Source organism: Myxocyprinus asiaticus, chromosome 9, assembly GCF_019703515.2.
Source record: "Myxocyprinus asiaticus isolate MX2 ecotype Aquarium Trade chromosome 9, UBuf_Myxa_2, whole genome shotgun sequence".
NCBI classification, from domain to species: Eukaryota; Metazoa; Chordata; class Actinopteri; order Cypriniformes; family Catostomidae; genus Myxocyprinus; species Myxocyprinus asiaticus.
This window is the reverse complement of record NC_059352.1, coordinates 3,718,584-3,737,385: the sequence shown is the minus strand read 5'-3', so window position 1 is coordinate 3,737,385 and position 18,802 is coordinate 3,718,584. Positions and strand designations below refer to the sequence as shown.

Below are 18,802 nucleotides of genomic sequence, written 5' to 3'. Positions count from 1 at the left end.
CCAGCGTCATGTCTGGAGGAAAACAGGCACCGCTCATCACCTGGCCAATACCATCCCTACAGTGAAGCATGGTGGTGGCAGCATCATGCTGTGGGGATGTTTTTCAGCGGCAGGAACTAGGACACTAGTCAGGATCGAGGGAAAGATGAATGCAGCAATGCACAGAGACATCCTTGATGAAAACCTGCTCCAGAGCACTTTGGACCTCAGACTGGGGCGAAGGTTCATCTTCCAACAGGACAATGACCCTAAGCACACAGCCAAGATAATAAAGGAGTGGCTACGGGACAACTCTGTGAATGTCCTTGAGTGGCCCAGCCAGAGCCCAGACTTGAACCCGATTGAACATCTCTGGAGAGATCTAAAAATGGCTGTGCACCGACGCTCCCCATCCAACCTGATGGAGCTTGAGAGGTCCTGCAAAGAAGAATGGGAGAAACTGCCCAAAAATAGGTGTGCCAAGCTTGTAGCATCATACTCAAAAAGACTTGAGGCTGTAATTGGTGCCAAAGGTGCTTCAACAAAGTATTGAGCAAAGGCTGTGAATACTTATGTACATGTGATTCTTTTTCATTTTAAATTTTTAATAAATTTGAAAAGATTTCAAACAAACTTCTTTCATGTTGTCATTATGGGGTATTGTTTGTAGAATTTTGAGGAAAATAATGAATTTAATCCATTTTGGAATAAGGCTGTAACATAACAAAATGTGGAAAAAGTGAAGCGCTGTGAATGCACTGTACAAAAATATAAGTGGTTTGAGAGTGTAGGGAGAGCGACTCGATTGTGTCATTCACAGTCCGTCATGAGAGCAGGCGGTCGCTGCAAAGCTCTTTTGCCGCACTTTGTTTAACTGCGATTCTCTGATTGGTGGAATGTTTTCCTTCAGAATCTTGGGTAGTATAGTTCGTCACCAGGAATTATGCTATTAAACATGATTTGTTTTTAAATTAAGTTGAAATAACATTGACAGATGACTTCAACAGAAGCATATACCATCGGTTAACAATCCTGGAGCTCAAGGTAGGACTTTCTTTAAAGTTATCATTAAAAAGCAATTCACCTGTGGAGAAAATGAATGGGATTTTTACTTCCGAAACCCAACTGTTGCACTCTATTACAATCTGATTGGCTGCTACACGACTTCTGGGAGTCAAAGAGCACACAGATGTTTAACACTCCGGCAGAATACTGGAGTGCTACAGTGCACGCCTGAATTTGCCAAAGTATGCAAGGCTTTTGTGGCATCAAATCAATATGGACCAGACTTTATGACGATAGTTAAAAGTGGCTCTCTGAGACTAAGCACTAGTATTATGTGTGGAAATACATTATATACAGTACTGTATGCGAGTGTGTATATGTGTGTACACCTACCCTGAGGAATGGCACAATGCCGTCTCGTGCTATAGCCTGTAGGAGACGAGGTGCGCCCGTCAAGCTCTGAAGCCCCGCCCCACAGGTGGAGAAGAACGAACCGATGACGATGACCCACGGCGACGGCCACGCCAATGTACCAATCACCAGATTACCTCTTACAGCCTCTCCAAACCTGAAAACACACAGAATGAACCTCTCATTCAGCCAATCACAGAAAAGATACGTTTACACGTTACGTTCGAAAGCAGAGATTTTGAGTAACGTACTTATCCCTCAATACAGTTCCCTCAATGCAGGAACCAAACAGCAGCACACTGGACATATCTGAATACTTCAGTTAAAGAAAATTAACCTCAACAGAGCTAAATGTGTATTATAAATTAATACAGCTTAGAGTACATGACAAACATTATTTACTAGTTTTAGCCCTTGAAATGTGTTTTTAGTTACTCCAAGGAGTGAATGACAGGGCTTACCTAGAATGGCGATGATTCGTTTTAGTGAATACGTTTGTTCAAACAGTTATTTCCAATGAACTGGTTCAAAAATGGATTTACTGATTCTTTTGAATCACCACTCAGGTATTTGTTTCTTTAAAGGAATATTCCAGGTTCAATATACTGTAAGTTAAGCTCAGTTAACAAAATTTGTGGCATAAAATAATTTCAACTCCTCCCTCGTTTATAAAAAAAAGCAGTTACAATGGAAGTCAATGGGGCCAGTGCATAAACGCTAAAGTACACATAGTTTCAAAAGTATAGCCACATATTGCAGACATTATATATGCCAACATAATTTCAGTGTGATAAAATTACTCACTACCCTTTTATGTGTAACGTTATATCCAGTATCAGGATTACAGGGTTTCGTTGTCATTAAAACAAAGTTGTAATATTGAACATAACTTTACTTTAGGTAAGGTTAGTTAGGGATTTTATCTCATTAAAATCATGTTAACATGTATAAAGTTTAAATCTTGTGGCTATACTTTTGAAATTATGTGTATTTTAGGGTTTATGGTCTGGCCCCAAAGACTTCCATTGTAAGTGCCTTTTTTTTTTGTTTTTTTTTTAAATAGAAATGGGTCGAAACTATTTTATGTGGTCATCAACATTATGCCAAAAATGTTGCCAAAAATGTTGCTTAACTTGTATTGACCCCAGAATATTCCTTGACATCCTTCGGTGGCATTTTTCCAGATTTTCCGTCAAAAATTCTCCTTTTATCTACATTACTCACCTTGTATTGTGTATATACTGTATATTGTATTTCATTGTATATTGTATTGTTTTTTGTGCACTCTGGACTTTGTGTGCAAATACTGTATATTGTGTGTAATTATAATTATGTGTAAGTACTCGATAATGGCATGTTTATTTTGTTTTTTAAACAAAACTCCCAATCACATTCCTTGTAATGTAACTTATTTGGCTAGTAAATGTGAACTCTGATTTATCAATTTCTAAAAAGAATCAGTTTGAATGAATGATTTGTTTGTGATTTGGAGGACGACACTAATGTATATGCTGTTTTGCAGAAGGGTGTTATAACAGACTGTGTCCAGCTGGTGGCACTCTGTGTGTGTGTGTGTTTATATACAGTGTGTCTGGAAAGTATTCACAGTGCTTCACTTTTTCCACATTTTGTTATGCTACAGCCTTATTCCAAAATGGATTAAATTCATTATTTTCCTCAAAATTCTACAAACAATACCCCATAATGACAACGTGAAAGAAGTTTGTTTGAAATCTTTGCAAATTTATTAAAAATAAAAAATGAAAAAAATCACATGTACATAAGTATTCACAGCCTTTGCCATGACACTCAAAATTGAGCTCAGGTGCATCCTGTTTCCACTGATCATCCTTGAGATGTTTCTACAACTTGATTGGAGTCCACCTGTGGTAAATTCAGTTGATTGGACATGATTTGGAAAGGCACACACCTGTCTATATAAGGTCCCACAGTTAACAGTGCATGTCAGAGCACAAACCAAGCCATGAGGTCCAAGGAATTGTCTGTAGACCTCCGAGACAGGATTGTATCGAGGCACAGATCTGGGGAAGGGTACAGAAACATTTCTGCAGCATTGAAGGTCCCAATGAGCACAGTGGCCTCCATCATCCGTAAATGGAAGAAGTTTGGAACCACCAGGACTCTTCCTAGAGCTGGCCGCCTGGCCAAACTGAGCGATCAGGGGAGAAGGGCCTTAGTCAGGGAGGTGACCAAGAACCCGATGGTCACTCTGACAGAGCTCCAGCATTTCTCTGTGGTGAGAGGAGAACCTTCCAGAAGAACAACCACCTCTGCAGCAATCCACCAATCAGGCCTGTATGGTAGAGTGGCCAGACGGAAGCCACTCCTCAGTAAAAGGCACATGACAGCCCGCCTGGAGTTTGCCAAAAGGCACCTGAAGGACTCTCAGACCATGAGAAACAAAATTCTCTGGTCTCTTTGGCCTGAATGGCAAGCATCATGTCTGGAGGAAACCAGGCACCACTCATCATCTGGCCAATACCATCCCTACAGTGAAGCATGGTGGTGGCAGCATCATGCTCTGGGGATGTTTTTCAGCGGCAGGAACTGGGAGACTAGTCAGGATCGAGGGAAAGATGAATGCAGCAATGTACAGAGACATCCTTGATGAAAACCTGCTCCAGAGCGCTCTGGACCTCAGACTGGGGCGAAGGTTAATTTTCCAACAGGACAACGACCCTAAGCACACAGCCAAGATAACAAAGGAGTGGCTCCGGGACAACTCTGTGAATGTCCTTGAGTGGCCCAGCCAGAGCCCAGACTTGAACCCGATTGAACATCTCTGGAGAGATCTGAAAATGGCTGTGCACCGACGCTCCCCATCCAACCTGATGGAGCTTGAGAGGTCCTGCAAAGAAGAATGGGAGAAACTGCCCAAAAATAGGTGTGCCAAGCTTGTAGCATTATACTCAAAAAGACTTGAGGCTGTAATTGGTGCCAAAGGTGCTTCAACAAAGTATTGAGCAAAGGCTGTGAATACTTATGTACATGTGATATTTTTTTTTTCTTTTTAATAAATTTGCAAAGATTTCAAACTTCTTTCACGTTGTCATTATGGGATATTGTTTGTAGAATTGAGGAAAATAATGAATTTAATCCATTTTGGAATAAGGCTGTAACATAACAAAATGTGAAAAAAGTGAAGCGCTGTGAATACTTTCTGGATGCACTGTATGAGAGGATACAGATGATGGAGGTGGTGGTGATGGCCAAGATGGTGCCGACAGGAATGGACTTCTGTGCATCACGCAGGTCACCAGAACGGTTCGATCCAGCCATGATACCTGTTCAAAAGAACACAGAGGTATTAAAATGGTGCTATGGCGTAGTGGTTAAACATTTGGGCTGGTAACTGAAAGGTTCCATGTTTGAACGCTTTATTAAGAACAATATAACTCTTGTTTCATCATTAACAATCTTCTTTTTGTGAAATATTTTGCTTGAAAAGTGCTTGTGCTATCTTTAAAAAAAAATAAATGACACTTGTTCATACATTCCCAGTGAGGCTTGTATTTTCTAATACTTTCTACATTATAGAACATTCTTACTTTTGATGACTAACCTGTCACGGAGGGGAAGTAAATCCCCACCAGCATGGTAAAGAAAGAGGTAATGTCAGCAAGCACATAGCGGTTAGTGTTGGTTGGGATGGAATCCGGTTCAACAACCGCAGAAATCCCGACCTTCTCAATGAAAGAACCCTTCTCCATATAATTCCCAAAGAGATTCTCTAAAAGAGTGTTAAAGAACAGAGAGAGAGAGACAGAATATGAGACAAAATGAAGGTCACAGCTAAAGGTTTATAATTTCCTCTGCCAGCTCCATGCAACTGCAAAACAAACTTAAAGAAAAGAAAGAAATAATTGTTAACGTTATATTAAGACCTGTGAGTCATGATATAAATGTTTATAATATTTCATTAAAAATAATCTCTTTTGTCTTGACTCCTAAAGCTAATTTCATAGCTAACATTTTATGTGTCCTAAATACACAGAATTAAATAATATTTTCACACTTTTGTCAAAATTACAGCTTGATTGAAAATGACGGGCAATAAAAATGTTGCTCACAAGTGATATTTCCCTTGATTTTTCTTTGTTTTGTCTCATATTTCATCTCAAGTATGCTCTTCACTGACACGTTTGTCCACTTGGTTAACAAGTACACTAACTTAAAAAAAAAAAACTTTATTAGGGGCAAAATTGTTTGGTGTGGTGGAAATGACATCACAACTGTGGGACATTTGTAATTTTTGAAAAATTGACAAATTATTTTCTGTTTTAAACAATAAACTTTTCATCAAGAATTTACATAGTTTAATATTATAATTCTGAAAATTTTGAATAATAATAATAATAATAAAAAAAAGGTCATTTGAAAATTATCCAAAAAATAATAAATGATGAAGGCCTGGTAAAATTTAGCATATTGGGCTAAAGCACTGAACTGGTAAGCAGAAGGTTGCTGGTTTGATCCCCACAGCCACCACCATTGTGTCCTTGAGCAAGGCACTTAACTCCAGATTGCTCCAGGGGGATTGTCCCTGTAATTAGTGCGCTCACTGTAAATCGCTTTGGATAAAAGCGTCTGCCAAATGCATAAATGTAAATGTAATCCCTTACTGGGCCTTCATCAATACAAACACCATGGCACATTTCTCAAAGATCTGCCAGTGTCTGAATTCATAAAGTTTGACTGAATTTAAAAACTAAAAACAAACATATAACATGAATGTATTTTTTTTAATTTATAACAAGTTTTAAGGCAGTCTTTGACAGTTACAAAATTAAAACCAGACATTAAAAAAAAAAAAAAAAAATCATGAAAACTTTCCCTTTAGTCTTTAGTGACCCGGGACCTCATTGCTCAACCTTTCTCTTATCAATATTGTCAAAAAAAAGCAAAAAAAAAAGCCAAAATGGCAAAAAATATATTTTTTTATAGCTGCTAAATCACCAGAAGTGTATAGGGTCATTAAAGACCCAAGATATGTAATAGTGTAATTTTTTTAACGCTTCCATAAATCATATTTTTATGATTATTTCATATCTGACATTTATTTATTTGTTTGTTACAAAACAAGTGAGTACTATATACAAATGACTACTATATAACGCTGATTTTCTGTGAATTATCAGTATCGCATATGCATGGTGTGCACATACATATAATACATGTTATTTCACACTCAAGGTGCTGCTGTTGTTTTAGTTATTGACTTGATTTACATTTGACATTGCTATCTGACGAAGTAACAACGTGGAAGTAAACTATAGCAAGTTTAACACATGAACAGTGTAATTTGTCTATTGTCATTTGGGTGCGCTACTGACTCAAAAAGTGCCTGAAAAAGTACAAATGTGTAGCTTATCTGTCGATTATGTGAAGCTCAATATGTGTTTGACAGCCATTTGAGTCTCATGAAATTTCAGTGTGGAAATAATGAATCCTGTTCTAGATTTTTTGCATAATTTCTTTGAGATATGAAAAATAAAACATAAAAATATATCAGAATATACTCTATTCTATTATTTTTTAATTGTCTTAAATGACATTTGCCTAGGTCAAAGGTTAAAGGTCATTTATTTCAAACAAACTTATTAAATTAACAAATCAGTTGATTTTATTTAATTACGTCATCTGTAGAGGGACATACATATTTATAGTACCAAAAGGGGAAATTTATTTAAATGTTTCAATTCAACTTTTCACTCAAATTCCTAAGCTGATTTACCACAAATAAAATGCTAAATAGAAAGATCTTCATTCATGTGTGGTTATAACACTTGGAGTTTACCATTATAACATGTCAATATGCATACAAGTTCATATTTACCGCGCAGAATGCCACTTGTGACTCCCGGAATGCCCTGAATCTCTGTGACATTATTGTTGGCGAAGTAGCTGTCACAGGTGGCATTAAGGAACTCTGAGTCGCAGAACAGCCGCCAGAGTTTGGTCGTGACTGTGGCGTTTTCTCTCTCGATGACCTTCGCGCACAAATCAAAACCCTTCCACACCAATGTCCGGTTCCCCAGCACACACACTCTGTCAATCAAAACCACATGACACTTTGAAATGAAGCCCTGTTGCAAGATTTGTTAAGGCTTACCTGAAAAGACCTAGCATGAATATCTGTCAGTATTTTTGCAGGGTTCCCACACCTTTTGACCTCTGAATTTTTTTAATTATTTTATAGAGATTGTACTCAAAAAAACTACTTCGGCAACACTTTACAATAAGTTTCCATTTATTAACATTAGTTAACAACATTAGTTAACATGAACTAACAATAAACAATATTTATTAAGCATTTATTAATCTTAATTTTTGTTAATTTCATCATATAGTAATACACTTTTAAAATCAAAAGTTGTATTTGTAAACATTAGTTAATGCACTATGAACTAACAATGAACAATAGTATTTTTATTTCCTAAAATTAACAAAGATTTATAAATGCTGTAAAAAAATATGTTAATTGTTAGTTCATGATACCTAATGCATTAACTAATGTTAACGAATAGAACCTTATTGTAAAGTGTTACCGCTATTTCTAGCCAATAAATTATTTTAAATCAGAGCGTAATTAGAAAAAAATCATACTGACTACAGGTAATTCCTGGACATTTTAAGATTTGATTAATTTCCATGACTTTTCCAGACCTGAAAAACACAATTTTACAATTCCCTTATATTTCTTTATGAACCCTGTTTATAGTAATTTATCAAACACAACCAAACGGTTTGAAAACAACATCCCTGTTTGTCTGAGCATCAACCAATGGTGTGCGTTTGGGGGTGGGACAATCTGTCTTTCCAACCAATAGCAGCAGGTGGGAGTGTTTGGGATTATTTGTGGAGTTCTGTCACCTTTACGTCTTTGTCGTGATAGGCAATATGTAAATACAAAACTCGTTTGGCACATACGGAAAAATGGGAGGTTCAAAGGCGGTCTTGATGACTCCGGCGTAGACGGCGAGGATGGAGCAGATGACACAGGCGAGGAAGACGAGTGCCAGCTTGTTGACATATTTCACTCCTACAAACACCACGATAGCCATGAAGCTCAACACAAGTGTGCCATAAACACGCATGTTATTGAGCATGGCAGCCTCTGCTTCCGCGCCCTCCAGACCCTCCATCTTAAAAATGGCCGCTTGTGGTACAATATACACCTGAGAGAGAGCGAGAGAGAGAGAGAGAGAGAGAGAGAGAGAGAGAGAGAGAGAGAGAGACAGGAACAGGAGAGGAAAGAGAAAGGGGATTAAATTTAAGTGCTTTTATGGAGTTTTTTTTTTTTTAGCTTGACAGCTGGGGTCAATATACACAGTTTTTTTTTTTTTGTGTTCCACACAAAGAAAGAAAAATAACAGCATATGTATATTTGGTTCCCACCCTCTTTGACCGATGAATATCTATGACTTCTATTACTGGTTACAGATTTTTGTTTTCAGCAAATTAATTAAAGCCAATTTGTGAATCGGTTTCACCAATTTATTGAACGCAAAAGAACGATTCACTCACAAATTGGACAACATCAAGCTTTTATAGCAGAGAAAAACTATAAATTCACAATTTCAAATACATTTTTCCATGACTTTTACATTTTTGTCAATTTTCCTGAGTTTTCCAAGCCTGAAAAACACTATTATAAAAATATTAATGACTACAGTCTTGACTAAAACGAAATAAGTATTGTTTGAAAGCTTAGAAGCTCTACTTTCCAATGCATGTAGGAATTATGACCAAAACTGAACAAGTGCTTTGAAATTTGCAGACAAATCAGAAATGTTCCGCTTTGATAATTTATTAAAAAAAAAAAAATAATAATAAACAAATGGCACTGTACATTTATCGCAATCAGTAAAAACATTAAACTCATCAAATAGTCATGTGTCATATGTTGTTGGGAAGCTCTCAGAGTAGAATACAACCAGCCAATTTGTTTTAGTCACAGACAAATCTATAACAAGTAACAGCTAAGTATATGTCTTTGACAGTTATGTTAGTGTAGCTTATATGCCACATTTTTTGCTTATAATTCACAAAAAATAAACTGAATGTAAAATATTACATACCATTACTTAGAGGAGGTGATTATCTTTCAAACGAGTCCACACACAAGATAATCAGATGCATAGATCATTAGATAATCCACATGAAGCACAATGTTACATATGACCACCAGGAGATGGCGCCAAGTACATGACACAGACTCAATGATGACTCAAATGGCACAGAATGAAACTCATCCTGTGAAATCTCATTACTAAAATCATGTCTTCATGCTATGCAAACCTCTAGTCATTGTTGTGTTTGCATGTGTAATTAGTTCTTATGTACAGTTATTATGGAGAGGCTTTTGGACACATGGAGATGTTTTTTTGTAATGCTATAACTTTTGATTGCTTTGTCGTATCAACACAATTCTGTATTTTCGGTGCCACCTTATTTACATTCAGAGATATATAATGTCAAATCAGAAAAAGAAGAAAAAAAAGGAAATTTTTGGCTCAATTTATTTAGTGATTTTTCAGCAGTTTCTTAGGCTGAGAGTTTCAGAATGTATCAATCTATATTATTAAAAAATGTATAGATTGTTTTTACAATGATACCAAACACTTGACCCTCCTTGTTGTTGTTTATTTATTTATTTATTTATTTTTTATTATAAGCCTTTAATTTTGGGTATGCCATTGAAACAGGAAGTCTTTAAAAACACCTTCAGAGCTTAAAGCGTAAAACTAGACTGGAGAGGATTAAACATATGAATGACAAAATGCACCAATCATAAAAAATGTCAAAGATAATAAAAATATATTTAGAAACGTACTTTAACCAAACAGAATGTAAAACAAGACAAATACAAGGAGGAGAGAAAATCAACGAAAAATGGACAACAAATACCAAAAGACAGAGAGGGAGAAAATAAAGAGAAATAAGTGAGATTTGACACAAGCAGTATAACAGACGAGCGTGAGTTCAGTTCTACAAGCGCTAATTGAACCAGTCAAGCGTGGAATTAATACTGTAAATGGCCTGCCATTAGTCCTTATTAGAGGCCTGACCTAAATTATATTTAACACCATAAACTTTTGGGTCCATATGCTTTAAAACAATCATCGACTCCAAGCACAATATATTGCTTATAGTTCATTAAACCAATTCATACATTTTTCCCTAATAATGATAAAAGTAACATTCAAGAACATGTCCGGGGCATATTTCACCCCCAATATCAAAATAAAGAAATAAGAAATTAATTATTTTTCTTAAAGAAAATAATTTGCATTGTGACATTTTTATGACAATTAAGCAAATTTTCCCCTCCAAATTTGCATAACCTTATTGCAAAACATTTCATTTTCATTGCTGTAATGTATATAATAACAATATACTATTTATATACATTATATATTTATATAAATATATATACAGTATATATTTAGATTTATATATATATTAGGGCTGTCAATCGATTAAAATCTTTAATCAAGTTAATTACATGGTCTGCTCATTATTAATAAAATGTATTGCATATATAAATATTTGCTGAGAAAGCCCCTCAAATAACAATAATTCAATATATAATTATTAAATAATTATAAATAGTTATATTTAAATAATTACAAATAATAAACACACACACACACACACACAGACACACACACACACACACACACACACACATATATATATATACACACACACACAACCCCAATTCTGAAAAAGTTGTGTCAGTATGAAAAATGCTAATAAAAACAAAAATGAGTGATCTGTAAATTATATTCACCCTTTGCTAAATTGAAAGCACTGCAACTACACTTTATATGATGTTTTACCTTGTGAATTTCATAGTTTTTTTTATGTACAGTAATTTCAAATCAGATGATTGCAACACGCTCCAAAAAAGTTGGGACAGTCGAGTGTTTACCACTGTGAAACATCACCATTTCTTCTAATAACACTTATTAAGCATTTGTGCACTGAAGACACAAGTTTAAGTTTATAAAGTGAAATTTTCCACCATTCATCCATTATGCAGGTCTTCAGCTGCACAATTGTATGGGGTCTTCATTGCCATCTAATGCGCTTAATAATACACCACACATTCTCAGTTGGAGATGGTCAGGACTGCAGGCAGGCCAGTCTAGCACCCGCACTCTCTGCTTACACAGCCATACACTTGTAATCTGAGCAGTATGTGGTTTGAAGTTCTCCTGCTGGAAAATGCCGGGACGTCCCTGGAAAAGACGGTGCTGGATGGCAGTATATGTTGCTCCAAAATTTGTACATATCTGTCAGCATTAATGGTGCTCTCACAGATGTGCGAGTTACCCATGCCATGGGCACTGACACACCCCTGGCCCATACAGACACTGACTTTTGGACCTGACGCTGATAACAGCTTGGATGGTCCTTTTCCTCTTTGGCCCGGAGAACACGACGGCTGTGTTTTTCAAAAACTATTTGAAATGTGAACTCATCGGACCAAAAAACACGGTTCCACTGTTCTACTTTCCATCTCAGATGAGACCGAGACAAGAGAAGTCGGAAGCACTTCTGGACAGTGTTGATGTATGGCTTCTCCTTTGCATAGTAAAGTCTTAACTTGCATCTGTGGATGCAGCGGCGAGTGGTGTTAAATAAAAAAGGTTTACTAAAGTTATCCCAATACCATGTTCATGATATCCATTACAGATGAATGATGTTTTTTAAGACAGTGATGTCTGAGGGATCAGAGATCATGCGCATTCAGAAGTGGTTTTCATCTTGCCCTTTATGACCGAGATTTGACCAGATTCCTTGAATCTTTTAACTATATTGTGCACTGTAGAGGGTAAAATGCCCAAAATCCTTCCAATTTGTCTTTGGGGAACATTGTTCTGAAAGTGCTGGATTATTTGCTGAAGCATCCGTTGGCAAATTGTCAAGTCTCGAATGATCTTTGCTCTTGAAGGACTAGGCTGTTTTTGGAGGCTCCTTATATACTATCACACGATTGCCTCACCTGTTTAACATCTCCTGTTTCATATTGCCTTGTTATTTCAACTATTCAAATTGTTATTAGTCTTAATTTGCCCCTGTCCCAACTTTTTTGGAGTGTGATGCAATCATCTGATTTGAAATTACTGTATATTAAAAAAACAAAAAATAATGAAATTCACAAGGTAAAATATCATATAATGTGTAGTTGTAGTGCTTTCAATATAGCAAAGGTTGAATATAATTTACAAATCACTCCTTTTTGTTTTTATTAGCATTTTTCATACTGTCCCAACTTTTTCGGAATTGGGGTTGTATAATTATTACATAATTATAAGTCCATTTTGCAACTGAATTCATCCATCAGTCCAAGATTTATTATAAGGGCTTGTCTAAGGACGCGTCAATATTCACCTGCGTCAGACGGACACTTTTGTAGCATCTCACTTTGATTGCATATATATATATATATATATATAAATAATGTATGTAATAATAATATTTTAATTTAATTTATGATTATTTAAATAATAATACAAATATTGTATAACAGTAATTTTTCACCAGTGACATTAATGGGATTCACAGAAAACTCCAGACGCATTACGGTAATGAGAATTAAGGGGGAAATGTGCTTATGAAAATAATGTCACAATATAAAAAAATCTTAATTAGCAAAATTTCTTTCTGTGTGAATCATGACCAAAACATGTCAAAAATCATAATGGTCTTAAAAAAAGGACTAATTTTCTTTATGTAAAACAACTTCTTAATCATTTATTTTGATTTTCATTGACCTGGACAAAGTGTAATTTCATGAGATTCACCTAATTGCATTTTCTGTCATAAAAAAAGCTAAACATGTGAATTATAAAATACAAATTTTTATTTATTTTCTTGTCAAATTCACCCAGCTGCATTTTCTGTCATTAAAGAAATATGCTTTGTAGGAATAATATATATATATATATATATATATATATATATATATATATATATATATGTGTGTATATACTGTATACACACACACGCACACACACACATGCGCACACACACACACAAGCATACACACATCTAACCAGCTGGTCGCTATGGTGACCTGATAATTTTCATCATATCGGCAGGGTTACACAATACAGCTTTAATCTCAAAGTGCTCGACTCGCTTTAGATAGATGTCTTAGTGTCTCTCTGGACTGTAGGCCGGATAAATCTCTTGCTCAGATCAGCACACCAACTGCGCAGAAGATTTTCTGTGGACAATGACGGCTAAGACTCTGTTCCCCCAGAAGAAAGAATTAACCGAAAAGTCAGATACACTCGAGCCCCGACGAGCAGAGCAAAGAGAAGGAAGAGTACACGAGTAGCCGAGAACACGTGCATTTAAACGCGAGACGAGTAAAGCTCGGAGGACACGCTAGCTCTCATCAGTGGCGCAATTAAATGCAGAGTCTGCATAATTACATAATTACTTGCTCTAAGAGGAGGGGAGAAAAGACAGAATAGAGAGAGAGAGAGAGAGAGAGAGAGAGAGAGAGAGAGAGAGAGAGAGAGAGAGTGAGTGAGAGTAATGTTCTGGACAAAAACGAGGGCAAAAATAAGACGAAATACAATGAAATGGTGATGAAAAACAAAATAAAGAGATGGAGAAAGAGAAGTTAAATAGCACATTTGAAAGATAAGTGAACACGTGATGGTGAGATTGTGACAGAATGTAAAAGAACGTGTTCACTAATATGGGTGTGTCCGAAAAGTTAAATAGTTTAAAATTAATCATACTGGGATTTGAAACAAACTCGAATGTGTTCTCATATGTGTCTGAGCTGTTTTTTAATATTTTTTTCTATGTAAAACACACACTAGATGGACATATTTCACTGTTGTGCTGTGTCTCGCTTCTAGCGCATGAGGGTGCGTTTTTATGTCGTGTCAATTTAAAACAACAACTTCAATTTTAAAAGCACATCTCGAGACACCTCCATTTTTTTTAAGCAAAAATGCACTCTGTTTGAACGGCCCCTAAGATGTAGCTTCATACAGAAAAGTTGTTTGTTACGCCACTAGATGCTTTCACAAATTCAAATTTAACAACATTTTTCAGTTTAGAGTTCGTGTGTCTCTAGCAATTTGTCATAAACGTTCTGTGTTAATGCCATGTTTTAAAGTCATAAAATTAAAGGTTTTCAAATCCTTCATAAAAGAGTTGTAAGTCATAAACCAAACCAAACAGCTCCAAGGTGAATCACAACATTACAAACTTTGATTTGAAGTGAAAAAGTATTGTAAAATCGGACAAAAAGTGGACGGTCACTGCAGAGATCTTTTGTCTCACTTTGTTCAACACGATTCTCTGATTGGATGATCGTTTAGGAGGATTATTGGAGGATCATAGGTAGTGAAGTTTTTCATCAGGAATTCAGCTAATAACCTCCTGAGATCATGTGTCCACATGCGTGGACATAACGTTTTGGCTTCGCTAAAGGCTATGCATAATTTAATTTAATTTAAACCGACTGATCTCAGTTCAGGAGACTCTAGGCTGTCATTAAAGGGTTAAACTTTCAATGCACAGAGTCATGTGACAAAACAACATGGAGTAGATCACAGCGGAGTTCGTCTTTGGGAGAAATGGCAACAAAACTACATCTGGTAAGAAACCTCATTATGTTTTTACATTAAAACCTGTTTGAGTCAAAAGAGTAGAGTCTCTAGTTTCATCCGATATGCCATTTTAAAAATTTCCAGAACCAGAATGTTGGTATTTGACACGATTGTGGAAATAATGCTGTCAAACTGGACAGATGCTGAAGCGAAATTTAACAAAACAGCAGTTTGGTGCTGATGTGTGAATGATAGCAATACGGCTAAAAAACGAAAAGGTGTTGCATGTGTGAATAGGAGATGTGGTACATTTACCAGAAAAGGTGATACAGTAATTTTACTGCAATTTAACAGGTTTCATGTGTGAAAGTGGCTACTGACTCACAGCTGCTTTTTGCATCAAACACATGCATAAAACACTAAGATTCTTCAACTCACCAGCAGGATCTCGATGCAGCCCAGGATGTACATGGCTCCAGCGTATGTGGTGCCCAGGTAGAAGCAGATGCCTACAGCTCCACCAAACTCAGGGCCCAGAGAACGAGAGATCATGTAATACGAGCCTCCAGCTGTTAAAACATACATACACAAACATGATCAGTTTCAGAACACACACAAACATTGATTGGATTCAATTCCAAACTTTGTCCGATTAATTTTTGAGCAGCAAACGCAAATTGAGATACACTTGACATGGGCTAGATGGCCGTATTTGACCACTGCACCATGTCTCACTGTTTTTTCAACATTTTGCGCAGGAGTGCCACATTGTTTAGATGCCAACTAACTTTTAGATGGTGTCTCGAGACACTTGCATTCTATTCCATTCATTGCGACATGTCTAGCCTTTTTTAGTGCACTTCATTTTATTTTAATATTTTAGATTAAAGCTTGAATATCTTTGAAATTGTTAGGGGTGGTTTAGGCTGAAAGCATTTTGCGATGAAATGGAACCTAGACACAGTGAGAAGAAAGTCTCGAGACACCTTATAATATTGCGTGTTCACGTGGAAGACAATTAAAAAAATAACGCAGAGGGGTAGCTCATCGAGTATTGACATTGACTATCACCCCTGGAGTTGCGAGTTCGAATCCAGGGTGTGCTGAGTGACTCCAGCCAGGTCTCCAAAGCAACCAAATTGGCCCGGTTGCTAGGGAGGGTAGAGTCACATGGGGTAACCTCCTCGTGGTCGTGATTAGTGGTTCTCGCTCTCAATGGGGCGCGTGGTAAGTTGTGCGTGGATCGCGGAGAGTAGCATGAGCCTCACATGCTGGGAGTCTCCGTGGTGTCATGCACAACGAGCCACGTGATAAGATGCGCGGATTGACGGTCTCAGAAGCGGAGGCAACTGAGACTTGTCCTCCGCCACCCGGATTGAGGTGAGTAACCGCACCATCACGAGGACATAGTAAGTAGTGGGAATTGGGCATTCCAAATTGGGGAGAAAAGGGGATAAAAACAAATGCAGATGACATTTTAAATATTTTAAGATAAAAGTTGGAAAATCTTTGAATTTGTTAGGGCCATTCAGTCCAAACGTGGTCTTACCCCACCCCCCAACCTAGACATGTCGCAACGAATGGAACAGAATGCAAGTGTCATATAAAAGTTATATGATGCCTAAAAACAATTTCAAAGAATTTCAGACTTTAATCGTAAAATATTTACAAAGTCATCTGCACTGTTTAAAAAAAAAAAAACATTTGTAAGTTAACGTGCTAGATGGCCGTCTTTGACCATTGCGCCACGTCTCGCAGCTTTTTCAACATTTTGTGGATTTTTCCATATAACGTTTATAAGGTGACTTGAGACTTTCGATCTGCTACAACAAGGTTCTTTTCAGCACAAAATGCGTTCAGCCTAAACCACCCCTAACAATTTCAAAGATATTCAAACTTTAATCTGAAATAAATAATAATAAAAAAGTAAAACCCCACTGAAGACTGAATTTATCTTCAAAACAAAGTTTGAGTAAAATCTTTTCATTACGTTACACATTCAAGCTGAATTCATTGCAGAAATATGGAGTTCAAGAAAAACAGAATATCTGAGAAATGTTTTGCAAACACAGTAAAAAGGGTCTCAAATTCAATCCAGCTGTAAACCCTTTTTAGTATCTTTATTATAAAGAGTGAAGATTTGTTGTGACATTAACTAAGTCTGAAAAGCACTGAAAAATAGCACAGAAAGCACAATACAACCCACAATTACAACTTCCTGTTTCTTGCAAAAATTAAACATGGTAACAGAGTGGGCTTTTAGCACTATAGGGATAATAACGGCCTATCACTGATGAACAATGGACAGGGAACCAAACCCGGCAATTTCATCTCACCTCTGCTCTCGTCCAATCAAGAGATGTGATCAAAGAGGTGATTAGAACAGGCCACGGTCATTGGATTATGAATACATAAATACAGCTTTGAGGATATTGCTGTCTGGTCATTGCTTAGAGAGTTATTGTTGCTACGGTGACCGCTTCTGTTGCCATAACAACACACACATGCATGTTAAGCTCAATGAGGGATTTACTTACCTGGCACGACTCCGTTTGTGGCAATAGCACTCATTGATATTGCAGTGAGCATTGTCTAGAATTAAAAACAGAATGAGAAAGTGTTTTTGATCATTTCAAATAGGTAACAGATTGCACATTGTAAATAATTCGAGAATAACTCTTGGATTGAGTTTCAGAAGAGGTTGCAATTGTGAAAACAACATTACCAAACTAACATCTCCTTTTGCGTTCCACAGAGGAAAGAAAGTCATATGTTTTGGAACTAACGGGTTTGGAGCGTAAAACTTTGGGTGAACTTTTCCTTAAAAACCGGCAAAGCAGGATAGTTTTGGGAAAAACGTTATATTAACGTTGTCAATAACTTTGACAGATCACCTTGATTAAATTTAGCAGAAACTAATGTTCCAGAATAAATCTCATCTTATTTGAAACCCTCCATCACTCTCTCTTTTTAAAGGACGAAGAGTCTCTTTTTAGGAGCCAAAGCAATTGTGAAATGTCCTGGTGATTAAAGCATCTTTAAATCAGCACCGTACTGTCTCGCAAAATGCAAATGTGTCTATTTTGGAGAAAGGGACTAAGATGACACTGTCAGAATGAAACAGCATGGCACTAACTCTCCTTTAAAAAGAAAAAGTGTGCTGAAATGGGCGAAAGAAAGAAGAAATGTGGATTGCAGGTCAGTTCATGTATATAAATAATTATGCATATATGCATATGTTCATTTTGACCTAGAGAGAGGAAAGTTTAATGTTGTACATATTTACTTTGTTCCAAAACCTACTGAGCAGCATTTTGAGGCATTTTCCATTAGGTATCTTTAAATGTAGCATAAACACGTTGCCTTGTTGTGGCCAAATTCTAAACATTGCATTTACTTTGAGGATCAACAAGCTCGGTTAAAAAAAATAAAAAATGGATAAGACATTAATTGTTGAAGTGCATTATCTTAAGAAACCAAAATCAGATTCAGACGAAAGCTGGTTCATTTACACTCATCCACCCACACAAACACACAAGTCCAATCGCAATTCAGTGATAGCATCTGAAACGTTCTAAATGACTTCGCCCTCATGATATTATCATTGACCTCCATATGCTAATAACATGCTGGATACAGTTTCTGATTGGAAGATTTAGGGCACTGACTGCTTAAAACAGTTTTCCCAGTCAATCACACCATCTGCTTGATTGAAGTGAGCCAATAATATTGAGACAGATACTATGTCAACCAATCCAAAGGCTTAGAGAAACAATGGGAATGCATAAACAGTGTTC

The 18,802-nt window shown here is 36.6% G+C and overlaps 1 protein-coding gene across 1 annotated transcript in view; it reads right to left on the bottom strand.

The window, feature by feature from the left end:
• The window catches only part of LOC127446028 (solute carrier family 12 member 5-like), a 139,042-nt gene that overhangs the window by 28,068 nt on the left and 92,172 nt on the right, over window positions 1–18,802 (bottom strand). The window contains exons 5-12 of the mRNA XM_051706636.1: window positions 17,543–17,597; window positions 15,444–15,574; window positions 8,347–8,594; window positions 7,253–7,464; window positions 4,979–5,146; window positions 4,602–4,700; window positions 1,647–1,704; window positions 1,378–1,552 (exon numbers count right to left, since the gene is read on the bottom strand). Coding sequence (XP_051562596.1) covers window positions 1,378–1,552; window positions 1,647–1,704; window positions 4,602–4,700; window positions 4,979–5,146; window positions 7,253–7,464; window positions 8,347–8,594; window positions 15,444–15,574; window positions 17,543–17,597 — 1,146 coding nt within the window. The remainder of the gene's footprint in view (window positions 1–1,377; window positions 1,553–1,646; window positions 1,705–4,601; window positions 4,701–4,978; window positions 5,147–7,252; window positions 7,465–8,346; window positions 8,595–15,443; window positions 15,575–17,542; window positions 17,598–18,802) is intronic.